The sequence below is a fragment of the Erpetoichthys calabaricus genome, chromosome 12 (assembly GCF_900747795.2).
Source record: "Erpetoichthys calabaricus chromosome 12, fErpCal1.3, whole genome shotgun sequence".
Lineage (NCBI taxonomy): Eukaryota > Metazoa > Chordata > Cladistia > Polypteriformes > Polypteridae > Erpetoichthys > Erpetoichthys calabaricus.
In genome coordinates, this window is record NC_041405.2 from 85207689 (window position 1) to 85233430 (window position 25742).

A 25742-nucleotide genomic window follows, 5' to 3' on the forward strand; every position below is an offset into this window, starting at 1 on the left:
ATTAAACTTGTATTTCACAGAATTTTGTCATTATATTAGGGGAGTCAGCAGTGTAAGCAGACTGGCGAGTTACATAGATGTAGTAGAAACTTACTTTGGCTTTAGTGCAACTCAAAGATAACTTATTTAGCACTTACGTGATACAACATTGAATCGATCTTCTTACAGAAAAGTAAAATAAAAAGAGAGACAACGTAATTTTTACCTTAACATCTTTTCTCTAGCATTGCACCAGGACTATCATGAACCCCCTCCCCACCCCTTTCCTCTCACTCCCCTGCACCTATGTCAGTAGGTATAAATCAAGAAAATGAACACTAGCTCTGTGTATTGACATGTAGCGTATTGTTGTGAACCGTGTAATACAAAATGGTAAACCTTTAAATGAAAATTTCATTTCATAAAATTTTTAAAGGCAGTATATAAATACGGGACTGGATGTGTATGCAATGTTTTAGGTACACACAACTTTTTTTGTATTATTTTTTTGTAGTATTTCATTTAAAAAAAAAAGAAAAAAAAACCCATGAAAATGCTACCCTGACCAAAACGCTGTCTGAGTCATTTGACAGCATTTTTAACACATTAAACAGGCCACATTTATCACAAAAAATAATGCGTTAACTTTCCTAGGCCTAATATACAGTATATTGTAGGTGGCACACGGGATGGACGGCCATCTCGGCCAGGAACCAGGAGGATCCCTTACTTGGACAGTAGGCCCCGAGGGAACATAAAGGCATCCTGGCCAAGAGAGGGAAGGAGGTCGCTCCTGGACTAGAAGCCCCTAATGGATGGACAGACATCTAAACCAGAACTGATGGTTCCTCACCCGGGTGGGAAACCTCGAATAAATGGACAGGCGTCCTGACCGGACATGGGCATAATACCTTCCCTAGCCATGAGAAAAGAAGAGGACAGGGAAGGACTGTCTCTGGGGGATGTTTAACCCCCTCCCAGGCATTAGATGGCAGCAGCCCCCCATATTGGCACCCATTCGGGGACCAGCAGGGAATGCCGAATTGTAGTCCGGCAGTACAGCCCTGCTGGGGTCTGTGGGTGCTGCAAGGGGACACTGCAGGAAGATGCGCTTCCCTATTCATGGGACATCTGTATGACTACCGGGTCCTCAATAAAAGGGACCGTACTCTCTTGTCCAGGTGAGTCGGAGCTGGGAGGAAGGAAGGCAACACTTGACTGGAGGAGAGTAATGAGGTGGTGAGAGGAATTGAGGAGAAGTGAAAAGAGAGAAGGAAAAGAGAAAATCTATGCTTGTGCTACTTTGTGGAGGTATTGTGGTAAATAAAAACCATCCTTAATTTGAGGCCAGGACTCTGTGTGTGTTTGTGTTGGGGTTTGGTGCACGCTGATGGCCAATTCCATCACTATATACAGTATATGTGTGAACAGTGTCACCAGCAAATGTTGCACATGTGCAGTTCAGTAGTTTTCTTGCTCTGTTTTTCCTTCCACATGACGCCGCCAGCTGCATGCTCTTATGCTTTTAACTGTGAGCTGTCTCTCTGGTAAACAGTAAACTTATGGCAAAGAAACACAGCTGTCCTTCAGAAACTCACACTGAAACAGTATTTCAGTGCAAAATAAGCACATTCTCTCCCGCCTTCGTTGCAGGATTACTGTGCAACTTGTTTAGCACATTTATGAGACCGAGCCCCAGCCAACCTAACTACTCACCCTTCTGTCCTCTCTCCCTCAGACAATGTCTGCCCCAGTCGCTGCTTCTGAGCCATTGAACCCGCTTCAGTGTGTTCTTTTCACCTGGAGAGGGGAGCTAGACAGCCACATTTGATAGTTGCAACCTCTATCTATCTATCTATCTATCTATCTATCTATCTATCTATCTATCTATCTATCTATCTATCTATCTATCTATCTATCTATCTATCTATCTATCTATCTTTGTGTTTGTCAGCTGTTGATAATCCCCTTCTGAATAAAGTCTTGTGTCTGTACCTGACAGTTCAGCAATAAAGATTTTTTACCTTGAAAATCTGATCCCTTTCTCCAGTTTCCTGTGCAACTCTGTGACCCAAGCTTGAAAATATAGTGAGATTTCTGAGCTCTTTTGAGACCCTCCCCAACGCTGCTACACACCAAATGCAATTGACGCTAAGGTTGTTTGTTCGTCATCGAGGCGACCGCAGGTCTGCAGTGCCACCAAGGCCACTGCAAGTTCACAGCTTCCCCACGTAACACATCTGTCGCCCGATATGTGATGCGGGGAAGACTATAACCCGGCCACTGACCTGGCCTCATCCATACTTATTTGCTGTGCCTGTGTGTATTGAAGTGGTAGCTACCTCTTGAATATTACACCGACTGTTCCTGTTTTGATTAAAATAAACTTGGTTTTCTTGAATCCTTAGGACTAGGGTGCAAGACAGTCACTGACGTGTCACAATATATATACACTCACCACCACTTTATTAGGTACACCTGTTCAACTACTTGTTAACGCAAATATCTAATCAATCACATGGCAGCAATTCAATGAATTTTAGCATTTAGACATTGTCAAGACAACCTGCTGAAGTTAAAACTGAGCATCAGAATGGGGAAGAAAAGTGATTTAAGTGACTTTGAATGTAGCATAATTGTTGGTGCCAGATGGAATGGTCTGAATATTTCAGAAACTGCTCATCTATGCCATCTTTACAGTTTACAGAGAATGGTCCAAAAATTGAAAATATCCAGTGAACATCAATTCTGTGGGTGAAGATGCCTTGTTGATGACAGAGGTCAGAGGAGAATGGCCAGACTTGTTTCAACTTATAGAAAGGCATCAGTAACTCAAATAACCACTTGTTACAACCGAGAAGAGCATCTCTTAATGCACAACACACCAACCCTTGAAGCAGATGGGCTACAGCAGCAGGAGACCACACCAGGTGCTACTCCCATCATCTAAGAACAAGCAATTGAGACTATAATTCGCATAGGCTCACCAAAATTGGACAAGAGAAGATTGGAAAAACGTTGCCTGGTCTGATGTGTCTAGATTTCTGCTGTGACACAAACTTAGACATATATTGTAAAGATCACGGTCGATTAAAATAACGATTACTTTCTGTAATTTGCGTAATTGTTGTTTAAAAACTACATACACAAGAAAGCAGTAAAATAAAACGACGGCAGTTAAAAATGTGTCGTGTTTTTTTGTTAAAATAGCGAACCGAAATTTAAGCTTAAAATAATTTACTGTCTGATACGTCCTGATTTGGTGTATGCCTCGCACAAAACGCTGCTAAAATAGACTGCAGACTCCATCGATCATGGATTTCGATTAAACGGGATAGATCGATGGGAAAATAATATTTGAAAATTGAAGTGTGAATTTTCCGGCTGACGGTAACGAGAAACAAAACTCTAATAAGGACAGGGAGGAAGAGGAGGTCACTGGGCAAGAATTAACATGGTCAAACAGAAGACAGTAACTGGGGATTAAGGAAGTATACAACACTTACAATGCTTATGCCGTTCACAATTCATTTAGAAAACATATGATTTCCAAAGTGAACTATTCATTAGCAGTAATAACAACTTCTCTTATAGATAATAAAGATATTCAATGGTGGCCTTCTCTGCTATTTTGACTTTTTCATTACAGCGATTATCCCGCCTACCGTCCTCTCCACCACCACCGGAAGAGATTCGTGGTGACCTATTAACTGAAGCCCCGCCTCTAAACATACCGGGAAGTGAATGGTGGCTGCAGAAGAAGTTAATCGCCTGTGTTTTTTACGCCTTCTTAATGTAGTGTCTCCATATTCACCCCACGGTAAATAAGATATATGCATTTTATTTTATTACATGATATCCACAACTTCGTTTTGCTTTTGTTTGTAGAAGACAGTCAAATAGGCACATGTCATATGGGGTAGGCCCGTCAGATGTTCGCCGGCTATACCTGTGGCTTTATGTATCTGCATTTTTTTATATACTAAGATAAAGAGCGCGGTTAAGAGGTCTGTGTTCTGTAACTATGAAGCTGATATTCTTTTTCTATCAGCGTAGGTGTCTGGTTAACATCAGTAATTGAATTGCGTTATTTGATTAAGGCGTTGGTTTTTGAAGTTGTAAAGTTACTGTATAACAAAGAATTAATTTTCATTGAGGAATAAAGGGTATACTTGGTTGGTACCCTTTAAGTGTTACTGTTCTAATGCGACATTAATTGAGCGATTCACGTTATCTAAGTCAAATTCAACTTCGAACTGCAGAGCAGTTGTAGCAAATCAAAGAACCTGTAGAATTCCACTGTAGAAATAACAAACCAGAACAATTAATAATATATAATAATATCGAAGCGTTTCGGAGATTTTTCCAAATTCATTTTATCAACAACTTTCTACTACGTTCGTTTCAAAACTAATCTTTGGATTAGTGGTTATCTCAAGGGGCTCTAACTCAAAGTTGATGATTTATCTGATTATAACCAAAAATATTAGATTAAAATGCAGTACTGTATCTCTGAAAATATGTACAATGAAAATCGAAGTGTTTATTTTGTTTAAATAATTCTTTGATAAAGTAAAATTTATTTGAATGTGAACATAACTGATAAAATGATACGATATTTAGATAGTTATTTGGGTGGATTTGATCCTAATGCATCATTGTAGAAAAAAAAGTAGTTCTTGAGCTTTGACGTGAAAAAGTGAACTGGCGCTCCATCTACTGTTAGTTTCTTGCCTTTGTGAACAATACTGCCAGTATACGCACTGGCTCACGCTCTCGTAACTAGAATTATACCTAATGGACTTTACCGATTTTTTTTTTGTCCTTTTAATCACGCATTTAAAGAGACAGAATAATGTTTTGCCCATAATTTGTCCTTTGCATTAATCGCATTTTTGTTTGTAGATAAAAAGCTGAATACCTAAATAAATTATATTATGAAGTATGACGGTGTTCTTTAATAAACAGAAAATTACAAATTGTTTATTAATAGTTAAAAGTTATTGCCCCACACAAACTCTTATAAACCACTGAATAATTACTTGGATCTGAATTCCTTACACAAAATATACACCTCTGTGACTTTGACAAAGCAGCCTATAATTGTGAAAGAGAAAAAAAATTAAAGAATATGCTCATTCTTACAAGAAACGGAATGCATATAACAGACCTAACACCAGTGCTTTTTTGTAAGGAAGTACACAAGCCATATGGCAAACTGCAGTACAGAAATATTTGCATCGGAACTTGATCTGAAGTTATACCATTTATAAAACTGTTACTGTAATGTTTCATTAAGTAGCCAACTCAGATGTATTTTGCCCTTACTGGAAATTCCCATGTGTCACTTGCAATTTTTACTTATAAATAATCTGAATTGAAAAATCACACTAATTGTGGTGTCTAAATGTTGCAGTGCGCTGCATGTTGATTAGCAAATGCATATATGAACTTGACTGTACTCTCTTCACATGACTTTGTAAACATATGGTGATATTACATGGAGAATTAAGTAACATTAAGTCTGGGAGTTTAATTGGTTTTTAAATGCTTTTTTTTTTTTATGCTTAGATGAGTGGCGAGCCTGATAAAAACAAGGAATTCTATGAGCAGTTGCGCTTAGAAGAGCTCTATGGGGAAAACCGTTCAGACCCTGACAAAGAAAACCCTTATACTTATGTTGACCCTGAAGATGGGACAGTCTATGACTGGGATCATGATAAAAAGGCTTGGTTTCCAAAGGTGTGTTGACAACCTTTAAAGGAATTGAAATTACCTTTAAATTTAACTGTTAATTAGCTTTTTCAGTCCTATGGTGTTTCATTTTTATGTGGAAATTTGAAACGGTATACATCATACGTAAATCTATACAGTCTTAGACTTTTTGAACAAAAATATGTTTATTTTTCTTATTTTTATATCTTGTATTGCAGTTAAGAGCAACTTTGTCCCTCATGAGTTAGGCCTTGCAACTCTCTGTATTTGAGTAGGATGGTACCACATGTTTGCAGGGACTAATGCAAATATTTGTAAATTTGTTTCATTGCAATGTTATTGCAGTTTTTTTCAATATGTATCAATTCTTTCAATAACATTGTTATATTCTGTAATCAAATGACAACTTTCTGAAATGTGTGCATGCAAGTCAAGGTACACTTCATTAGATTGCTCATATTTTGGTTTTAGGAATTGTTTTGCCTCTAAATTCTTATGATCCAAGATTACTTTCATTTAACTATTGTGGCGTTTATGTCACTAGCTGTGCTTTTTTTAGGGTAACTGTGCACCAGAGGCGGTTTTGCCATCTGTTTTAATGTCCATCATTTTTTTTTCTTCCGTCTATGTTAATGTCCATCAATCTGGTCGGTCTACTCAGTTCAGACTTGCTTATTAATAAGTGCCATTGCAAGGGCTTTAAAGCCTTTCTGTTCAGTTTTAATTTTGTGCTTGCTTTTACTTTTGTGCTTCTTCCTTCAACAACTGGTATGTTGTTAGTTTTGCATCTGCATTCTGGATTTGGAGATCTTAAAGTAGTGGGGCATGTGTCCACTAAGAGGTGCTGAGGGAAGCAGTGAGTCTTAAAGTATATGAAGTTTTTATGAGTCAAGCCCCCCTGCTCTTATCCCACTAGTACAGTATTTTGAAAATGTAATTTTCTTTACTCTGAAAATGGTTTAACATTTTCTAATAAATGAACGTGTACTCCTGTAAAGTAAGTACAGTAATCCCTTGCTATATCGCGCTTCGCCTTTCGCGGCTTCACTCTATCGCGGATTTTATATGTAAGCATATTTAAATATATATCGCGGATTTTTTGCTGGTTCGCAGATTTCTGCGGACAATGGGTCTTTTAATTTCTGGTACATGCTTCCTCAGTTGGTTTGCCCAGTTGATTTCATACAAGGGACGCTATTGGCAAATGGCTGAGAAGCTACCTCGCTCTGACATTCTCTGCTCCTGACGGAGGGGGTGTGAGCAGGGGGGGCTGTTCGCACACGTAGACGATACGGACGCTCGTCTAAAAATGCTGAAAGATTACTTTCACGTTGCTCTCTTCTGTGCAGCTGCTTCGTGAAGCGACATGCTGCACGGTGCTTCGCATACTTAAAAGCTTGAAGGGCACGTATTGATTTTTGATTGTTTGTTTTTATCTGTCTCTCTCTGACATTCTCTGCTCCTGACGGAAGGGGTGTGAGCTGCTGCCTTCATTGCAACTGCTTTATACGGCGGTGCTTCGCATACTTAATAGCCAAACTGCCCTATTGATTTGTTTGCTTTTCTCTCTCTCTCTCTGACATTCTCTGCTCCTGACGCGCACTCCTTTGAAGAGGAAGATATGTTGCATTCTTTTAATTGTGAGATGGAACTGTCATCTCTGTCTTGTCATGGAGCACAGTTTAAACTTTTGAAAAAGAGACAAATGTTTGTTTGCAGTGTTTGAATAATGTTCCTGTCTCTCTACAACTTCCTGTGTTTCAGTGCAAATCTGTGACCCAAGCATGACAATATAAAAATAACCATATAAACATATGGTTTCTACTTCGCGGATTTTCACCTTTCGCGGGGAGTTCTGGAACGTAACCACCGCGATCGAGGAGGGATTACTGTATTATGATTTCCATTAACTCTGTTCTAAAGGATCTTTTTTTAAACGTATTATTTCATATTTTATAGTTATAATTGTTCATTTTCTCAAGTGAGACTGAAATAATAATTTAATTTTAACTGCCCTAAGATACAGTAACATTCTCTTTTTTAATTCAGTGTTAATGCAGAGGATATTTAAACTGAAAATTAGTGTTTTTGTATATTTTTTTGTATGTGTATATATGTATATAATACAATAGAGTGCGTATGTATGTGTATATGTATATACTGTAAATATATATATGTATTTTTTTGTTTTGTTTTAAATGTAGTTGATTACAGATAAGACAGTAACTAAATGCAAGGGATATTTTAAATTTATTTTATTTTCACAAGGTGGTGGTCGTAAACTAAAATCTGATTTTGGTTTGTTTTAATATAGAAATAAAGTTGTATTCAGCAGTTATTAATAAACCTTTAACCATTAAATTAAAAAGTTGTGTTTTCAGTGCACAGTTTATTCATTTTTTTATTTAATTTGAATTCCCAGTTTTTCAAATGTTTATATTTCAAATGAATAATTTATAGTATCATTAGAAAAACACAACTTTCTATAAAATGTATTTGTTGTATAGAGGTTCAGAATATAGTGTGTGAAGATCATAATAGATGAGCTGGCATCTCGGCTTGGGTGGAGGATCTGTTACCTGGTCTGGAGGCTCGCATAATGGACAAAGAATGTCTGTGTATTAACGTCCTTGTTGGGATGGTTGGTGTTCCATTTCCCATTTGGGTCCATATTATGGAACATCAGTGGGTGACTGCCTCCTAGGTCTGTGTGTTGTTCCAGTACACTGGTTGTCAACATATCTCTGATGTAGCTCTTATATGGACACTCGCAGGGCTACATGGAAGATGTAGTTCTAGAGGTCAGTCCTATTGTGGTCCTTGGGGGCTGCTGGAGGGTGCTGTTGGGAGAAGGTTCTTTCTAACCTGCAAGTGCTTCCTCACTGCTGATACACTGAAAGAACTCTTGGGTTGGGCATAAAGCAAGCTGCTTTGCTTCACCCAAGTGAGTTGGAGTTGGTAGAGGAGGATGAGCACAATGCTCGCGTGGGAGGGATAGAGGAGAAAGAAAAGGTAGGAAAAGAAAAAGATTAGTGTGTGTGAATTGTGGAAGAAACCAGTAAAAAGGTATTGTGTGAAATAAAAACCGTGTATTTGAACCCAGAACTCTCTGGTCTGGGTTTTAGTAAGTAAGTAAGTAAGTGAACTTTATTGTCATTCATACCATACAACAGTACAACAATGGATGCATAGCTGAACAAAGTTGCGTTTCTCCAGGCTCAATGTGCAGACATAAAAGACAGGTGCATAAAAGACAAGTGCACGCAAGACAACATACAGACATTACAAACATTTCACTCCTTACACAGAAAGTAGGTAAGACAGCGTAAGACAGCACAAGGCAGCAAAGTACAAACAATAAAAACAGAAGATATATATAAATGTAAGCCAGTCAGTGGGTGAAATATAATATGAAAGAAAATATTGCACATCGTTTCACAGTGATTGTGATATTGCACTATATGGATACAATTTTTATACATAATCTAGACAATGTAATATTGTACGATATTACAATACAATATAACGTAAACAAATACAATATAATGTATAAGGATTTGGGGCTCAGTGAAGCCCTCTGAAGGCTCAATTGATACAGTATAATCCATCCATCCATTATCCAACGCGCTGAATCCGAACACAGGGTCACAGGGGTCTGCTGGAGCCAATCCCAGCCAACACAGGGCACAAGGCAGGAACCAATCCCGGGCAGGGTGCCAACCCACTGCAGATACAGTATAATATTGCAATATTTTGAGTTGTAGTCAGCACAGTGAGGACAAGTGTTTTTTGCTCCATCTATGGTAATTGTGTTGTGCTGGGAAAAAATATAGAACTACTGACTTTCAGTCAATCTCAATGTCCACAAGAAAATTACTGAATAGCCATATTTTTATATTTAGAAAAAAAAAAAAAAAGTATTTACTCATTTTTTTAAGGAAATATATTTCTCAGTGGGGTCAAATATTATCTGCTAATGTTAATATTAATAAAAAATGCTTATATTTATAATGATTGTAAATTATGATGACTGTAAAATGTCAAGTTAACTTTTACCACATTTTTACCTTGGCACTTCTGAGGCTTTTAAGCAAATGTCTAATTTTTTGTTGTTTTGTGGTTTCAAAGTAATCTATGTCTTTTATTGTCATATTACCGTTTAGCACCTTCTCCAACAGTTTTTGTCATGTGACTTATTAAGTGAAAATGTATTGTCTGATAGCATGGTTTAAAGGGTCTACTAATAAAAATTAAGTTTTTGCTACTTTATCTGATTTCTTCAGTGGTCTTTGCATTAAAAGATTGTGGCAAACCTATCTCACAGCAGGTGGTGCTGTTGTGCAGAAATGAAATATGTACTAAACTCAATTTAACATATTGTTAAAATGTTTACAGCAAACTGAACTTAGTTGTCATAAGCAAACTTTTACATTTTTCCATGGTATGCACTTTCATTGCAATTTAGAAAGAAAAAAAGATTTTTCAAAATGTGTGTGATTTCCTTTATTCCTGGTGCCACTAGTATGTTTACTGGTTACTTGGGCAGGCCATTTGACTCTGCAGTGCTCTAGGAATGCCTTTGCTCATGTGAATGTTAATGCAGCTTGAATTTGTCAGTTCCGCCTTGGGGTTTGTAGGCTTTGGAATGACCTATTGGTTGATTTTTGTTTATGCAGCTTAAAGGGTGTCTGATGATGTACATCTTGCTATTTGGGGATAGTTGCCATCATTATCGTGAATAATAAGTACAAGTGTATAACATGCGTAACGTTTCTCGTTAAATAAGAATTGCAAAATTATGAAAGTTGTACTGTACTACTATATGTTGATAGATACACAAAATCATACAATACGATTATCATTTTATGATCACCAGTGCCGGTTGTCAAATACATTGTGAAACACAGTGCTTCTTCATTTTTCATATGAGGCTTACTTGAGGCTGTCTCCTTCCTCAGCTACCCTTTAAAGGTGATACCTCTGTTCCAATCATTTATGGCTCATTACATGCTTCAGTGATTTTTTTTTTCTGCTGTGTTCCCTGCCTGCACATTCATGCTGCCATTTCCATCTCACAGCATTCACATGAGGTTATATTCAGCACCACTCACTTTTGCCAACTAAATGAGCTTTTTTTAAGTCACAATTATTCTGGAGATTGCTGGTGGCTATGTACCCAGTCTGATGCATAACAGAAGAGTGGATCTTATGAGTTCTGCTCTATGTACTTGATTATCAATCTTAGTCTCATTGACTTGCTCACTTAACACTCACATACCCTGTGTGAAACTTCTCAGGATGGCTCTTCCCTTTTTGTTAGAATTTCCTTGCCAGGTCTGCATGGTCCCATCTGAATTTTCATACCAAAAAACACATTATTACTTAATCATCATAAATATAAACGTTTTTTTATTAATATTAACATTAGCAGATAATATTTGACCCCACTGAGAAATATATTTTCCTTAAAGAAATGAGTAAATACTTTTTTTTTCTAAATATAAAAAATATGGCTATTCAGTAATTTTCTTGTGGACATTGAGATTGACTGAAAGTCAGTAGTCCTATATTTTTTAACAGTCATTTTCAGAGAGAGCAGGTAAAGTGTACTCACATTTGTGTGATGCTGAGAACACCTACAGAGATCAAATATTATTTGCCAAAATTATTACCTGCAGTATTTCTTCATTCTCAAAAGATGTTCTGATAATTTTTGAAAGATATCACACACAGCATCTATATCTTAGTGAGGACATGTTTAAAACATCAACTGGTCTGCAGGTGAAGTTTAGTACATATCAGATTATTAGAGTTACCTTTGCTGACAAATATTTTCCATTGATCTTTCTGACTTAGCAGATCAAAAGAAGATATCAAATACTAAGATAAGTTTACTTAAGAAATGAAGTTAAAAGATAAGTCTAAAAAGAAAGTGTCAGAAAAATATGTCTTTGGCATTGAATTTGGAATGGAATTACTGGAAATGTTCTTTTTTTGGAGTATTTTGGAGTTCTTTAAATTGATTTAATAAATACAAGCCTAATGGAAATTCACCTGGCAAAGTCTAAAAATAGTGTTCAGTGGCACCAGCTGGATATTTAAAAATGTAATGAAAGTAGCTTCATTTTTGTTTTTATTTTGGATATGTATTATTTTACATGAGTATATATTCCTGAAGAGTTTTATTTTGAAGAATGTATGGCAGAAATAGCTGCGGTATGATGTGACAGAGAGCTGTGGATCAGTGCACCAATTCGAATGATACTAGATGTCCTGCAAGCACTTGCCCACCCATTAAATTGCATCACTTCATTGGTTTGCTACGTAAAAAAGTCATTCTACAGATATTTTGTGTTTTTCTGTGGGATATTTGTGTAAATTCAAAGTTTGTAATGGTGTGTCTTTTTTATCATTCATTTTTGCATTTATTGTCCCTTTTATTTTTAAAGTTATTAATAAGCTGTTGTTCATATACACATATTAAATATTCCAGGGACTACTCCCTGCAGTATCAATATATTTTTTCAAAGTAGAATAAAAAAAAAAAATTCTCTCTTTCAGATAACAGATGATTTTATTGCAGCTTATCAGGCCAATTATGGTTTTAATGAATCTAGTGCTGCCAATGCTTCTGGATCAGCTGTGACCGTGGAATGCAACCCAACTCAGGAAAAGGATTTTAAAGTGGCCCCAGCAGAGGGTGCAGAAATTCAGCAGCGTAAAGGAAAAGGAGAAAAGCGTAAACCAGATCCAGGTATAGATATTATCAAAGCAAACGTTTTATCATATAAATTTTTACTGAACCAGTAATTTATTACCTTATTTGTTACATGCTTTTCTAAGTGTTTTAATATGATTTATTTGCATATTCCCCTTGCGTCTCCATTGGTTTTCCTTCCACCTCCCCACAGATACGATGGGCAGGTTGTTTGTCAATTCCAAATTGGCCCAATGTGAGAATGTGGTTGTGTGTGTGAATTGCTGTCAGAATAGACTCCAGTGCCTCTTAAACATGAACTAAATGAAGTGAGTTTGAAAATGTTATTTATGTTCATTTGGTTGTCAGTTTTATACATGTAAATTCATAAAAGTTATGGTGTTCTCTTTCCTGACACATTAATCAGTTAACTGACTGAGTGATAATTTGTGTTTGTATATGTGTTTTAAAAATCTTAGCACTTTAATATTATTTTGTAAAGATGTTCTCATCTTGAAATTTTGCGTTATTTTATTTATAGAAGTCTCACCAAATCAAATTCCATGCAACCAATATTATTTAGAATTATTTACAATTTCTATTAATATTATCAATATTTTTTTTCAGGGTTTTAGATATATATGATTGATGATGTACTTATTTTCTAGGTTGGTTTGATGTGGATAAAGAGAAAAACACAAATGTTTATGTATCAGGTACAGTAACTTAAATTTTGTTTTGGTATTTACAGACCAAGTTCATCTGCATGCTTTCCAGCTTTAAAACAGACCAAGCATAGTTATTCTGGGGCAATTTTGGAAAGCATTCCTGGGCTGGTTTCATACATTGTATTGGAAGTAGAAGGCTAAATTGATATTTTGTTGTAAACAAATTCAATCTTTACCTCTATGAGTGCTTTTTCCTTTTCCCATTTTTATCTTTTAAGATTTATTTTTCCTTTATCTTATCACATAATTTATGCTAGGTAAAATATCTGTCCTGGCACTTTTGAAAATCGATTAAAAGACTGCACAATAGTGAAATATTGCAACAAAGGGCATGATCAGACAAGAAAAAACATCAACTGAAAATGTACTGTAAGTGACTGGGGCAATATGCAGTAAGCAGATATGTGCTACTTTCATTACTTGTATCTGCTTTACAAGCCAAAAAAAAAGAGCAGTATTCAAAAGTTTCCGATTATTTAGTAGCTACGTAAACATACTGTAAATTACTAGGTTGCTGTTTCTTTCCGGCCTCTAACTCATTTTGTGACCTGAATGAATCATATAGCTTATCTGTGCACCAGCTGCTAAAAATATATATATACTGTATATATATATATTACACACACACATATATACATACAGTAATCCCTCCTCCATCGCGGGGGTTGCGTTCCAGAGCCACCCGCGAAATAAGAAAATCCGCGAAGTAGAAACCATATGTTTATATGGTTATTTTTATATTGTCATGCTTGGGTCACAGATTTGCGCAGAAACACAGGAGGTTGTAGAGAGACAGGAACGTTATTCAAACACTGCAAACAAACATTTGTCTCTTTTTCAAAAGTTTAAACTGTGCTCCATGACAAGACAGAGATGACAGTTCTGTCTCACAATTAAAAGAATGCAAACATATCTTCCTCTTCAAAGTAGTCAGGAGCAGAGACTGTCATAAAGGCAGAGGAAAATCAATAGGGCTGTTTGGATTTTAAGTATGTGAAGCACCGCGGCAGAAAGCTGTTGAAGGCGGCAACTCACACCCCCTCCTTTAAGAGCACAGAAAGAGAGAGATAGACAGAGAAAAACAAGCAAGCAAAAATCAATACATGCCCTTCGAGCTTTTAAGTATGCGAAGCACTGTGCAGCATGTCGTTTCAGGAAGTAGCTGCACAAAAGATAGTAACTTGAAGATAATCTTTCAGCATTTTTAGACGAGCGTCCATATCGTCTAGGTGTGTGAACAGCTCCCCTGCTCAATCCCCCTACGTCAGGATCAGAGAAAGCGCAAGAGAGAGAAAGAGAAAAGTAAGTTGGGTAGCTTCTCAGCCATCTGCCAATAGCATCCCTTGTATGAAATCAACTGGGCAAACCAACTGAGGAAGCATGTACCAGAAATTAAAAGACCCATTGTCCGCAGAAACCCGCGAAGCAGCGAAAAATCCGCGATATATATTTAAATATGCTTACATATAAAATCCGCGATGGAGTGAAGCCGCGAAAGGCGAAGCGCGATATAGCGAGGGATTACTGTATACACATACAGTGGTACCTTTGGTCACGACTGTAATTCTTTCCAAAACTCAGTCACCCCCCCTCCACACACACTCACCTACCCATCCCCCCCACCTTATTTGCATTTCAGCGAAAAATACTACATTCAAAAAGAAGGCATGCTAATGGGATCACCGTTATCAGGACTTCTGGCAGAACCGGTAATGCAGCGATTCGAAAACGTGGCTCTATCTCAGTTCACACCCAAAATTTGGATACACTACGTAGACAACACATTCGTCATATTAAAAAACGACCAGCTGAACAATTTCTACAACCACATCAACACAATATTCCCTGCAATCTGATTCACCATGGAAAAAGAAACAAACCGACACATCAATTACGTGGACATCTCCATTGAAAGAATTAACGACTCCACACTGATTACAAGTGTCTACCATAAGGAATGCAATTCAGACAAGATATTACACTTTGCCAGCAATCACCCAGCATCTCATAAACAGAGCTGTATTAAGACTTTATTCAGAAGAATTCACACCCATTGTAATACGAAGGAGACAAAAATGGACGAAAGACGCTATCTTTTCTATCTCTTCACTTCAAATGGCTACCCAAAGACATTCATTAAACAATGCCTGCACAGGAGACGCCAGAGAACCCAACAAACAGTAGACTCCAATCTGACCCCCCATCCCACCTGGCACATACTTCCTTATCATCACGGAGTGTCAGAAGGTGCAGCACGCATCCTGTCCAAATCAGGCATCAGAATAGCACACAAACCTATGAACAATCTGCGCACTGTCCTTTTTAATGCCAAAAACAAGAAATCGACAGCAGAGACACAAAACACAGTTTATAGCATTCCATGCAGTTCTTGCCCAGTGGTATACATAGGACAAACATCGGAAAGAATCGCAACATGTATACAGCAGCATCAAAACACCGTCAGAAGGAAGGACTCATGATCACTGATTTATACGCACACAAATTCAACCGGACATACATTTAACTGGGACAATGTACAAGTAAGATTTAAGGCTAGTACTTAGTGCCAGAGAGCTGGCTGAATCTTGGCTATCAAACGAAAACGCCATTAACAGACATTTGGACATGAACCCAGCATATGCAAACTTAAGAAGAAGAACATCCTCATAATAAATAAAACTTTATGACCAACACCTTCCTAACCCCACCTCATTACACACACACACACACACACACACACACACACACCTACCCACCCCCCCCCCTTGGCTCATTTTGCTATATATTGTCTTTGATTAGCCATGTTTGGCTAATCATTATCCTCTGATGACGGCTCCTGGCAGGAGCTGAAAGCTCAGGAATAAAAACTACTTTATGATACGTGATTCATTCTCTCCCTTTGTGGATCTCCAACTACAAATATGTGTACAGTGTGTGCAGTGGAACCTCGGGTCACAAACGTCTCAGACCACGTGCAAATCGGGTTATGACCAAAAAGTTCGCCAAACTTTTGCATCTGTTCACGACCACACACTCGGGTGGCGAACAAGCCAGTTTCCCTTCCGGTTCGTATGCGCTGATGATTTACACACATGTTCAGTCTCTTCCTGTGCGTTCCCTGTGCAGCGACTGAGCAAGAGAGAGACAGCGCAAGCAAGCAAGAGAGCCCAAACAGAAGAAGTAAGTAAACATTTAGTTTACTAATACACTGTGCATTCTATGGTATAATTAACTATTTTTGTGCTTAAAAATCTTTAAAAATATATCTATATTTACATAGAGCTTGTACGGTCCAGAACGGATTAATTGTATTTACATACAATCCTGTATATGTGTATATATATGTTTATATATGTATATGTATATACAGTGATACCTTGAGATACAAGTTTAATTTGTTCCGTGACTGCGCTCGTGAGTCAAAATGCTCGTATCTCAAATCAATTTTCCCCATTGAAATTAATTGAAATGAGATTAATTCGTGCCAGCCCCCAAAAAACCACCCCAATTTTTTGTTAAATGTTTTCAACATAAGAAAAATATATTTATAATGAACAAATATTGTATACAAACAAAATAAAACCTAATACATAAAAGAGAATCTAAAGAAATAAACAGATGTTGGTGTATTGTAATGTTTTTTTCTTTCACTTCACTTTTGCTTAACTTAATTTTCTTCTTCACTTGTTTTTTTCTTTTTTGCCACGCTTTTGTCACTTTCATTCTCAAGGTGTTTCAGTAGAAACCTGTTGAAGGATATTTGTGTAGTACTCCCCTTTAGAATGTTTCTGAAATGAGTTAGGCAAGTGTCATTAAATAGCGCCGCTGCACGATCAGTTGCAACTGGTGTTTCTTTTCAATGAAGTCAAGCGTTAGACAAGTGTCATTAAATAGCGCCGCTGCATGATCAGTTGCAACTGGTGTTTCTTTTCAGTAAAGGAAAGTGTTAGGCAATAAAGTGTCATTAAATAGCGCCGCTGCACAATCAGTTGCAACTGATGTTTCTTTTCAATAAAGTCAAGCGTTAAACATTTGTCATTAAATAGCGCCGCTGCACAATCAGTTATAACTTTTTCAGGGTGTTTCTTTTCTTTAAAGTTCAAAACTTTTTCCCACATTGCAAACACTTCCTTTATCTCACTTTAAGAGATAACCTCCTCCACTATACCGATCTCCTGCAGAACCTCTGTATGTTGCCGCGTCTGTAGTTCCGTCAACTCCTCCGTCATCAGTTCCTTGGAATGCTCTTTGATGGCTCGTACTTCGAATTTTGGCTCGTAACTCAAGGCAAAAAATTGACCTAATGACGGCTCGTATCTCAAAACACTTGTACCTTGGGGCACTCGTACCCCAAGGTACCACTGTGTGTGTGTATATATGTATATATATATGTATATGTATATATATATATATATATATATATATATATATATATATATAGTGCATCGGTTGGTTGATCATGGTGAGCATGTTTGAGTGGGTTGATTTTTATGGGAGTGTGTAGTACCTTGCCCACTGGGGTTCCAGGGATATGATTGCTGCATTCGACCCCATGCTGGACATAAGCTGTTTTTATATGTATATGATATGTCATTTACATCTTAATTCAGTGCTCTTTCTTTGAAAGAGAGTCAAAAAATATCACTTTCTAGAAAGTTTTCAAGTTTATCTTTGCCTGTTTGGAGTGTATTCTTATCGACATAGGAAATGCACATATTGCAAAAATGATAAAATAGTAACAATAACATTTTCAAACCTGCTTAATCCAATTTATATTTTCATGGCTATCCCAGTAACACTAACTCCTGTTTACTGTATGGTTAATTATAGCAATGTATAAAATAGTTTAAATCCTATTAATGAAAACTGATTGATCACCAAATATTTTTTATTTACCTGATATCTCTGCCACTTTTAAATTTACAATCTCCAGTTAGCTTAATGTGCAAAGCTTTGTAATGTTGAGAAAAACACATACACGCATGTGGAGAGTGTGCAAACTCCACATAATGGCCAGGTACAAAATCCAGACTCTGGTTTCATGAAGCAGAAGCACTAACCACTGTTACACCAGTGTTTTCCCTACTGTCTCTTAGTTGAGCGCCCGGCTGTCATCTCACATGACATTGTGAGATGACAGTTCTGCAGATATGGCAAGGGACGAGCGTGTGGGTGGGCAAATATTTTAAAAGTAGGATTGCAAGTTGCGAGGTGCTAAAGCTCATAGCGTGGACGAGGCGGAGCAGAGTTCACAAGCAAAGAGTATGGGGAGGTGGGCGTTTGAGGCGGGGGTACATGGTAACAGCGGGGGCGGAGCAGTTTAACTACAGTAGCAAGGAGTATGGAGAGGTGGGCAGGCGAGAGGAGGCTGTACATGCTAATAGCGGGAGCGGAGCGGCACTTCACAAGCAGAGGATGTGGAGGTGGGCGGGCGAGAGGAGGACTGATAAAATAAAAAGAAGACTCGTGGAACCAGCCTATCAGATATCAGAAAAAGGGCGTCAGGAAGTGACATCTCTGTTCTCAGTGTCAGTGCAGTCTGTGTAGTGCTGCTAAGCATAGACATAGAATTACTAGACGCCTCATGACCAGCAGCATCGTACGTCAACGTCACCGCCATATTGCGAGTGGCATTGCTGTGGAATGAAGTAATGGATAAAGATACCTCACGCATGTGCTGCTTGGGATTGTATAAACTGATGTACGCTCCAAACCAGATCACAGGGTTTACATTTCATAGGTAAAGCTGAACAATTGTTTTGGTTATATTTGGCCATTAGAAAATCCCGTTTTATAATCTTAACTTTAGCTATGCCAGGCTAAGCTAGCAAAGCTATGCATTTATGTGCTTAAGTGAGCCTCCAAACAACGTTTTGGCTAAATGTATTTAGTCACTAACTATGTAGATTGTTGTTAGCTGTTAACATTTCTCAAACTTTGAAAGTTTCCCAAAGAAATCCACCTCAGGATGCAGTGGGAGGTAGCCCTTAGACAGGATTTTGAGAACGCTGCCCTGTGATGTGTGCCGTGCTAGTTTGGTAACAGATGCTGTACTGACATCATATGATCAAAGCTACCACTTGCTCACAGTAAAAAACAAAGTGAAGATTGATGATTCCTTCTGAGGGTACAGTCAAGGTGGTCAAAGTAGCTGAGCATGTTATCCGACAGTCGACATTAGGACAAGCTGTCAGTGTATCTTTGATCGATCAGTTTGTTCGGGCTGAGATTGGTTCAGATGATGTGTTTTTTCTAAAGGAGCACATTGAGGAAACACAGTTTGAAATTGACAAACATCATTTTATGCTCATGTCTTTAGTTGTGTCTGTCATCCACAAACTAAGGCTGAACCATATTGCCAGAATGAATACTGTCAAATTACAGAGTGGCAACACACAAAAAAAGCTATGTAAGACAGTTCTGTTTCATGGATTTTAGATCCTATCCTGTATATATTTAAGTAACCACATTGTGTGTGTGTGAGAGAGAGAGAGATTGAGAGGTGAATGAGTGAAATGTTTTCAGAAATTATCAAGCCAATTTGTATACAATAAAATTGTTTATTTTTGTCATTGAGTGTATCATTTCACTGTTAAAAGAAAGACAAACAAAGATAACTGGTAGTAACAGTGCAAAATTCACAATTGGTATGCCAGTTTGAAAAGATAAGTTTTGAGGGTAGTTTTAAAATGTGTTATTGAATCGAGCTGACGTATATGAGAGGGAAGAGAATTCCAGAGTTGAGGAGCACTATGAGAGACGCTTGAGCTCCCATAGAACAGAGTTTGATGTGCGGTACAGAAAGTAGAGCTGCAGATGAGGATCTGAGTGAGCGAGAGGGAGTGTAAGTCTGTTGGAGATCAGTGAGGTTATGGAGAGCTTTAAATGTTAAGAGCAGTATTTTGTATTGTATTCTGTAGTTAACAGGGAGCCAGTGAAGTTGAGAGAGAATAGGTGTAATATGTTCAGTGGATTTAGAACAGCAGGTTATTATCCTGGCAGCAGAATTTTGAAGAAATTGTAAGCGATGGATAAGTTTTTGTGGGATGCCAGATAGATTAGCATTACAGTAATCTATACGTGAGGTGACTAGGGCATTAACCAATACTTCAGTACTGTGTTGCATAAGAACAGGACAAAGACTAGAAATGTTTCGGAGATGGTGAAGGCAGTCCGAGAAATGTTACTTATATGGGAGGAATTAATAATAATAATAATTATTGTTATTTAATAATTGCCATTATTAGTGTATAAATGGATATAAATAATTGCATTTAAACGATTCGCCAAAATCTGTTGTATGTAAACGATACTGTTTTAAACGTTAGTTTTTTCATCAGAACACCCAGTTTCCACGTTTACCTGTATTAGTTTAAATGGCACTTTTGCCACTCGCAATATGGCGTACGCGCTGACGTACCGCGTCGACTGGGAAACACAGTGAATGCGGCGTCTATCTATATATGTCTATGCTGCTAAGCTCATGTCGAGAATAATGTTGATATTTCCACTTTATTCTCGCCGTTTATCTCGAGATTAAAGTCGACATGTTGACTTTATTCTTGTAGTTTGTCATTAAAGTAGAACATCGTAAACTAAACTTCATTTTAAAATGAATATTTAATTTACTAGATTTTCTCAAACCCCGTCATAAATTATGTAGTGCATGAAATGCTTTGTGTTATCGTGTGGTGATTGGTTATGTGGAAAAAGAAAAAGGAAGGATAGGAATTGGGGTTTTGGTACATCGGATAGAGACAGCACGCATGCAATAAAGAAAGCCCGCTCAGAAGAACATCCATTGAATTCTGTGTTTGTGTCTCTGACCACCAGATCACGAACCCAACATTTACACAATTTTTAAGTTAAACCTGTGCGATACCCATTCATACATTCAGTTTTTTGGAGCCTCATCACACCTGCCATAAAGTTCTCTTCACTGAACGTACACCTGGGGACCCCTTACTACGAGGGAGCAGCACTATCGCCACACTACCGTGCATGTTTAATACATGCTTTAATGCATTTCATCATGAAAATATCAAGTATTTATCTTAGCATTGTAAATGTTCAGAAAGCAGGAATATCATGAAGTGAATGTATTCTGTGCGGCGATCCCTCCCAGTGCCTCCTCAGTGCAAGAGGAAGTCTGTTTAAGAAGCGCATAGTGATTAACAACTCAGTCGGGGAACACTTAACACAAAGCATTTAATGCACTACACTACCTTATGACGGGTTTTGAGAAAATCTAGTAAATTAAACATTGATATTAAGATGAAGTTTAGTTTACGACATTCTGCTTTAATGACAAAATAAACTATGAGAATAAAGTCAACATGTCTACTTTATTCTCGACATATAGTTTTTTTTCTTCAATGTGCCCGTATTTTTTTTTCCTTCACCGTGGCCCTAAAACGCTTCTGTAGTTTTGTTAAAGTGACCCATCTGCCATTCCTTTTTTGTTCATATCTTGCCCTGCCGTAGTGCAAGTGTGCATTGAATATCCAACAGGCTCTCACTTTCCCACTCAAAAGTCTTATTCATAGGTACTTTTAATTTTTTCCAAACGTTTTACCAACATGAGCAAATAAAGTGTTCAGAAAACAACACTGCTCAATTATTTCAGAAAAGAGACCCCACAATCTAATGAAGGTGCAGCGTCAACTCCTCATGTGGCAGTTTCAGACAAAGACATTGCAGAAGCTGGTCTTTCAAGGGAAATATGTTCAGCACACACTCTGCCAATTGATAAATCTAAGCACCACTTATCCGGCATAAACAAGCAATGGTTTAAAGATTTTGATTGGCTAATGGTCAAAGAAAATGGTATGTGGTGCTCACTGTGCATGAAATATTCAAACAAACATCCCCCAAGGAGGGAGTTACCTTGGGTAAACGTGCCATGCACAAGAATTCGAAAAGAAAGCTTGCTGGACCATGAAAAAAGTAAAACGCACATTGAGTCATCTGCTGACCTTTTAGGAAAGCGTGTACTGGAGCAAACTGGAATCGGTCAAATTGAAAGATCTGTATCTGTGTTAAATAACTTACAGAGAGATGCCTTTATGGGAGCTTTAAGATCCATGTATTGGTTGGCAAAAAATGAGTTGCCACATACAACGTTGTTTGAAAAGCTGTTGGAACACTGTAAAGAAATGGGTTGTTCCTTTTCTAGGAAGAAAAGAAGAATAAATACTTAACTGAAGACACCTTCTGCATATACAAGTTGGCTTTGAAGAATATTTCTTAATTTTTTTCATTGTTTTCACTTTTCTTCCCGACAGTGACAATACTTGTGCCTCTTGGTTTATGTCATAACAATTGTTATTTAAAATTTTTGTTAGGGTTGCAGGATCCTGAATTGGATACTTCTTAAATTTAATAAAAAATATTCTGGCACAAGTGTCAAACCTTAAAAAAGGAAGTCATATTGAGCATTGGAAAATAATGAATAATAATTAACTCATAAAAATAGTGCACATTTAATTTTCCCCACCACCAAATTTCCCCGTCCCGCCCCACCTGGCTACTTTTTTATGCCACCCAGCTGGAAAAAATTTCTGGGGAGAACACTGTATACTGTGCCTTTTATTATTATTACTACCCCCATATATTCATTTTATAACCTGCTTTTGTTCTTCTTATTATTAATAGTAGTATTGTTCACCTGTCCTTTCATAAAAGACAACAGTACCAATTTCAAATACCAACAACATCAGAATGACTATCTCTGCCCTGATACTTTTCATTACCAACCCAAGCTACACAAGACAAGACATCTTTATGCTTTTCACCATAAAAGTAATCCAATCTCCAGTCTGTAATATTAAGAAATGTACAGTTTGTTACTGAGTTGGGCATAGTAGGGAAAAAGTTTTTAGCCTAAAATATATTTGTTTTTTTACTCCACCACACCAGTCTACTACAGTCAGTCTTCTTTATTCTGTTTTTTTCCTTGTTCGTCCTCCTGTGTCCATTAGCTAAAATTGTATTTCTTTGTTGCTTGATAAATCAAAATGTCCTTTAATACATATTTACTTTTATTATGTAAATGTTGCATTCATTCATCATTCTAATAATGACTTGTTTTCAGGACTGCCTCCAGATATCACACCTGATGAATTTGCAGAAATGATGTCCAAATGTGGGATTATCATGCGTGATCCAGTTACAGAGGAATTCAAAGTAAAGCTTTATAAAGATGCCCAAGGAAATCTGAAAGGGGATGGTCTATGCTGTTATCTTAAGGTATATACTTTTACTGGTAAAATTGCCTTAGATATTTTAACTGCTGTTATTTTAAGTCACCTTAAAAATCCTGATTAAGCCTGGATGTCTTGTACAATCTGTAAACATAAGCCTGCCTTCTGAAAATATTGCTTCATTGAAATTGAGAAAAGGTACTTTAAGATTAATTGCATTTTGCAAGTTTATTTTCCTGTTAATTTTAATTAGACTCTTAACATTTACAAAGTCTCACATTGTTTTTGCCTTTATGTTGAGAGACAAAACTAATATATGGTTAATGTGGCTAACGTGCCTTTTTGCTTTTAGGTTCTAACTTTATTATAGTAAAGATTTTATGCCTTCATACTCTACATTGAAGGGATCTGATATGCATAAATTTAATGCATTTAGCATGTAATAAATATGTAAATTTTCAATTTTTTTGACACTGAGACTTAGACATTACTGTTTAGCACTGTTAATACTTTATGTAAACGAGTGCTCAGAATATACAGGGAGAGGTGTACTATATATTCAAGAAGAATGCCATTTTAGAAATAAAAAAATATGGTAAAAACACATTTCAAGCCTCTGATATACTTTTCAATGTGTACAACCCTTACACTGTGTGAAATTTCATTTTACCTCATAATTTAAACATTCTTTTTTGTACCACGTGCCGGAATTAAAAATCTGACTTATTCCCTAATAAGTTTGTATCTTAGCTTATATTTTGTAACTAACTTAAGAATAGAATTCAGGGTCAGTGGAGCTGCAGTGCCTGTCTTGGCAACACTGGCCTCAAAAACCAGTGCAAACACTGGGAGAATGTGTTGACTATACACAAACAACAGCCATTACTGATGTATTTTTTTACAGGGATATCCAACAACAGAATCTGCTTTTTCCAAGGAGAGTATGTCTTGACAGACACATAATTACTAGTGAGGTTGTTTCAGTATATTCATTGAATTATACTTTATATTTACTTATTTAATAATTTTAGACCCCATTTAAATAAAAGTGTTTTGAGTGACTGTCCTTCAATTTTAAATAGAGCAGTTTCAAAGAAGCCATTAAAAGAAAAGGATTACATGTGCAGTTCAAAGTAACAATCAGCATTTTGAGCAATTACATATTTTTTTTAATAGTTTTTGTTGCTTACATTTTAATTGGTGTCATTTTCTGAGGTAGTTGTCATCTGCACACTGCTTGTCAAAGCGGCTGTATTACATAGAATTGGCTTGAAGTTCACTGGGCTTCTTCATTTTTTTAATCTTTAAAGTTAGGATCCATTATCAGGACTGGGCAAGTTAATGCGTTATTATCGCATTAACGCCAACAATAATTTTATTGCGTGTTAACGCAGTTTTTGTTATTATTTTGAAAGTCTCAGTCTCGCTAGTGATTGATAGAGATCAGTGATCTTCTTGTTACAGTGCTTTTCGATACGCTTTTTCTAGAAGGAAAGTTAGCTTTGTTGATTTGACCTTGATTCCCTGCGCGTGCATGAGTAGTGAAGAGCAAACCACTTCTAAAATGACATGTGGAGAGATACCAAATTGAATGCTCGAAGCAAAATAATCCGTGGATGACTTTTTTCGTATTACCACTGAATCAGACTCTGATTTGTTGGACTCTGATTTTGATGCAAGTGATCTGGAGATGTGGATTGAAAATGAAAGTGAGGTACTGGCATCAGCTGATTGGTCCCCAGCTGATCGTGGTGCTGAACACATTCGTGTAGCTAATGCACCTATGGCAACGTTGGCCTGGGAGGACAGACATTTACGATGACAGGAGGTATAAACCTTATTGCATCTCACTACAACTAAAACTCACAAAGACAGCCAGCCCACCGTGCAAACAGACGTTTTATGTTGATTTATGTATGAAACCATTGCTTTGTGCACTTTTCAGAAAACAGTTTTTTGGAAAAAATATTAGCCCCGAAAGAGTTATACTGAACATAGACTGTTTATGCTGCTCACTGATAAAAGAAAATGTTTCTGCTGGTATCTGTTCAGATAAAAAAGAAAACAGATATTGAAATATTAACTTGCTGTTGCTCGGAAGGTGCCTGTTATAATGTTGTGATCGTCAGACTCTGGACTCTGAGGGTAACTTGTTTTTCTATAACAAACTAGATAAAATGTTCATGCCCAGGCAGTGGCAAATAGCTTTACTTTTATATTTGATTTGATTACATTAATGTTTAAGTTGAGATTTACAAGATATATTTTAACTGCTACTATGTAAAGGGAATACTTCTGTTAAAAAGAATCATATTTGTTTAAACTGTTTGCAAACCAAATATACACAATACACTACTTTTGAGTTCATTATTGAATTTTGCACATAACAATGTGATTGTTGTGAGACAATCATGCGATTAG

The 25742-nt window shown here is 37.1% G+C and overlaps 1 protein-coding gene across 2 annotated transcripts in view; it reads left to right on the forward strand.

Annotated features, from left to right (window-relative positions):
• The first annotated feature begins 3665 nt into the window (after positions 1-3665).
• The window catches only part of htatsf1 (HIV-1 Tat specific factor 1), a 76229-nt gene continuing 54152 nt past the window's right edge, over positions 3666-25742 (forward strand). Inside the window, exons 1-5 of one of the 2 annotated variants that reach the window (XM_028815793.2) lie at positions 3666-3799; positions 5551-5721; positions 12256-12448; positions 13060-13107; positions 23213-23367. In XM_028815793.2, the coding sequence (XP_028671626.2) occupies positions 5551-5721; positions 12256-12448; positions 13060-13107; positions 23213-23367 (567 nt within the window). In that variant the 5' untranslated portion in view covers positions 3666-3799. The other variant, XM_028815795.2, reaches the window with a different exon arrangement.